Raw genomic sequence first — 3,382 nt, 5'->3', positions numbered from 1 at the left:
GGTTTGATTAATACTTTGTAATAAATACATGAATAAAGCACAAACATACTCAGTTTTGCTCCCGCTCTATTTTTAAATATGCAGTAGAGATATTTAAACGTAGTAGAGTATATGTACCTGTATATAAAAAACGCGCCCTATAGTCCGGTGCGCCTTATGTGTGTGTTAAATACAGAAATGGGACACATAACTGAGACTGCACCTTATAGTACGGAGTGCCTTATGGTTATGAAAATACAGTATATATATATATATATATATATATATATATATATATATATATATATATATATATATATAAATGTTAGAATTGTAAATTTATAGTCATTTTTAGTATTTTTCAAGGCTGCACTTTTAAAAACGATGAAATTTTCCACAGAGCCGTTCCAAACAAAGTTTCTTTTTGTTTTACACTCGTGTAATCAAAATGACAAATAAAATCTAAGTCTAATCTAACCAAAATAGTTTTAACCTACTAGATTTGCTTTTTTTTCCCAACCAATCTATTTTTAAAATCTATCCAAACTCTACTACAAACTCCAACATCTAGACTGAGATGTGAGGTTGTTTAAATGCCTGTCAAGGTTCTTGTGCGGTCTGAACCTCTTCCTGAAGCGGTCACATGGTAACGCACTAGAGAGGCTTCGGACGTCATCAATTTTGACCCCTCCCCTAAACGCATCACGCCTCGACACGCTCCTCGGTGAAACGCCCCCCTCCATTACCGGACGCCTGAAAGCCTCGGCTCATCTCATAACATCGCTAGACAAATGTAAACCATCTGAAAGCAAGAAGCAGCACATGAGGATAAGATATGTTTGGTTTTCACTAATGTATGAATAATCCTGCCGTCCTTTCAGTAAAAAAAAAAAAAAAGTTTTAGAATAAATCCTGTTTTTCTATTCGGTTCCAGCAACGTCGTCGAGAACAATCCAAGAGACAAACGAGGAGTTTAAAGCCATGACTGGAACCATTCAGCTGGGAAGGAAACTCATCACCAAGTACAACCGCAGGGAGATCACCGATAAACTGCTCATCTTCTTGGCGTTGGCTCTGTTCTTTGCAACCGTCCTGTACATCCTCAAAAAGAGGCTCTTCCCTTTCTTATAGGCCAGAAGGTCGCCATCAGCTCCACACACAGGACCTTCCAAAGTCCAGATTCCATGCTGCTAAATATAAGGATAATCCTGCATGTCAGCAGCTCCTCTAAATGTTTAATTTATTGAGCTCTATATCTGTAACTGACTTAGATTTAGATCAGCAGCTCATCTACGGAGGACCAGAAGAGTCATTAGAAAAGAAATGCAACCATTTTGAATTTTTTATTAAAATCATAGATCTCGAAATCCAATTTGAAAAGAGTTTTATAATTGTACATTTTAAATGAATTAACTTAGAAGAAATTAATTGTATTTATTAATAAATTATTTAATACCACAATCTGAAAATATATTTTAAATTAGATTTAATTTGAATCTGATTATATTTACCTTTCCTTAACTGACATTTCCTTTTTGCTTTTTACATTTTCCTATTCACTTTCCATTTTCAAATCCTTTTTCTGTTTTATTTTTTATTTTTATTTACTTGACCCTTTTTTTTTTACTTTATTTATGTGACCAAACTACAGTTTATCAACATTTTGGTTACAGCTTACAACCAATTTAATAACAGTTTAGTAACCGCTTGCTTACAGCTATGTAACTGTTTATTAACAAGTAAAGTTAAATAAAGAAATTGCAAAGTGAGACAGAAAATTTAAAAAAGGAATCTTCTGTATATATTAGTTAATTTTTTTTTCTTAGAATGAATAGTTTTTATATACATAAATTATATATATATATATATAAATAATAGTATTTTATTTTTTTAATTGTAGTATTTATATCGGATTGATAAATACAATTTGCAAACTTTACAATTCATGCTTAGTGGTTTTTAATTAAAATGTACAATTATAAGACCCTTTTCCAATTAGATTTTTAAATCGATGATTTAAATATTAAAATTGAAATAGTTATAATTGTTTTTCCGGTGACGCTCCTGGTCTTCCATACTTACGGACCAATCAGACTCTAATGTGTTTATGTTTTATGTTCCGTTTTCTTCTAGAAAGCAGGTGAATCTTAAAGATGCTGTAATTATATTTTTCTGTCAGTTTGTTCAGTTTTTAATTGGATAACTGTTTTGAAACAACAACAGTTAACAATATAAGTGTTTAATATTTTAAAAAGCAACCTGTAAATGACGTTTAGACATTATTTTGGAGGCACTTCCAGGGCCTTCTGTGGATCAGAATGCTATTTTATCAATTGTTATTATTTAGTGTGAGACAAACCTTCATCTGTAGCACTTTTTATTATTACTGCTTTATATAATTTATAGCTGCTTGATATTTTGCTGGATTGAACATGTTTTCCATCTGGTTCTGCTCTTTTTATTTTAATTTTTTTTACGGGTGGCTGTTATTGCCTTCGTTTTCTCCTCTAAGCTTCGACCCAAACAGGATTTCATGCGAGCGAGTCGACGCTGCAGCCGAGCTGTTCACACCAGCAGAGATAGAGCCACATTCATCCACTGACTTTCTTCAGATAAGACCCGGAAAAGCAGATTATGGCTGCAGACCCCCCCTCCCTCTCCTTCTCTTATTCCCGTGTGGGTGGTGAATGAGTGAGGGTTGATATTTTTAGGTTTGTGCGCTGCCGTTATCTGACGTTGCCTTTTCAGCACCTCGGAGGAGAAGGTGGTTGGAGAAGCTACATGACCTTGCTACCCTCTGTGCCGCTTTCCATTGCCTTGTTGTTTATCCTTTCAGTTTTTTTCTGCCGTCTGTTTGCAATAAACATGGATTCCTCCTGTTTTACATTTGTGGCGTGTTGCTGAATTGTGTCTATTGTTTTAAAGAGGATGACGGACAGAGTGTGTGTGAAGAGACCTGAGAGATGTGTAAGCATCTCCTTCTCATCTGAAGTGGAGGCAGTTGGGCTGAGCCAGCTCCTCCACTGTTCCTATAACTGGACACTTAGACAAGGTACTCTGTTAAGCAAATTACACTATTCTTGCATTTAGAGCAGAGATATTGTTAATCGAGTGCTTTGGTTTGTGTATCAACAAGTGGGCCGGTGGTCCCTGAAGAGCACGCTGCTGCTGCGCTGAGGGTTAGTAACAAGAGGCGCCCAAACTTCAGCAGCTTTACGTTTAACATACAGTTATAGGGTCATTTTTTATAATGTTAAAGACAATCAAAGACCAAAGAAGTTATATATATATTTTTTTTAGATTTGGATGCACTGGAGACCTTTTGTTAAATACTAATTGGAATCAAACCAGGATTCCTGTCTCCACACTGCAAAAAATTTTAATCTAGATAAGTCATTTTTTT

At 34.9% G+C, this 3,382-nt stretch overlaps 1 protein-coding gene across 1 annotated transcript in view; it reads left to right on the top strand.

Annotated features, from left to right (window-relative positions):
* The window catches only part of LOC107086090 (vesicle transport protein SEC20-like), a 12,143-nt gene extending 10,375 nt beyond the window's left edge, over positions 1–1,768 (top strand). The window contains exon 6 of the mRNA XM_015376848.1: positions 914–1,768. Coding sequence (XP_015232334.1) covers positions 914–1,110 — 197 coding nt within the window. The 3' untranslated portion in view covers positions 1,111–1,768. The remainder of the gene's footprint in view (positions 1–913) is intronic.
* The last annotated feature ends 1,614 nt before the right edge of the window (positions 1,769–3,382 follow it).

Source organism: Cyprinodon variegatus, unplaced genomic scaffold (assembly GCF_000732505.1).
Source record: "Cyprinodon variegatus isolate N-32 unplaced genomic scaffold, C_variegatus-1.0 Scaffold8, whole genome shotgun sequence".
Lineage (NCBI taxonomy): Eukaryota > Metazoa > Chordata > Actinopteri > Cyprinodontiformes > Cyprinodontidae > Cyprinodon > Cyprinodon variegatus.
Note: the sequence above shows the minus strand (reverse complement) of the source record. Positions and strands in the feature narration are given on the sequence as shown.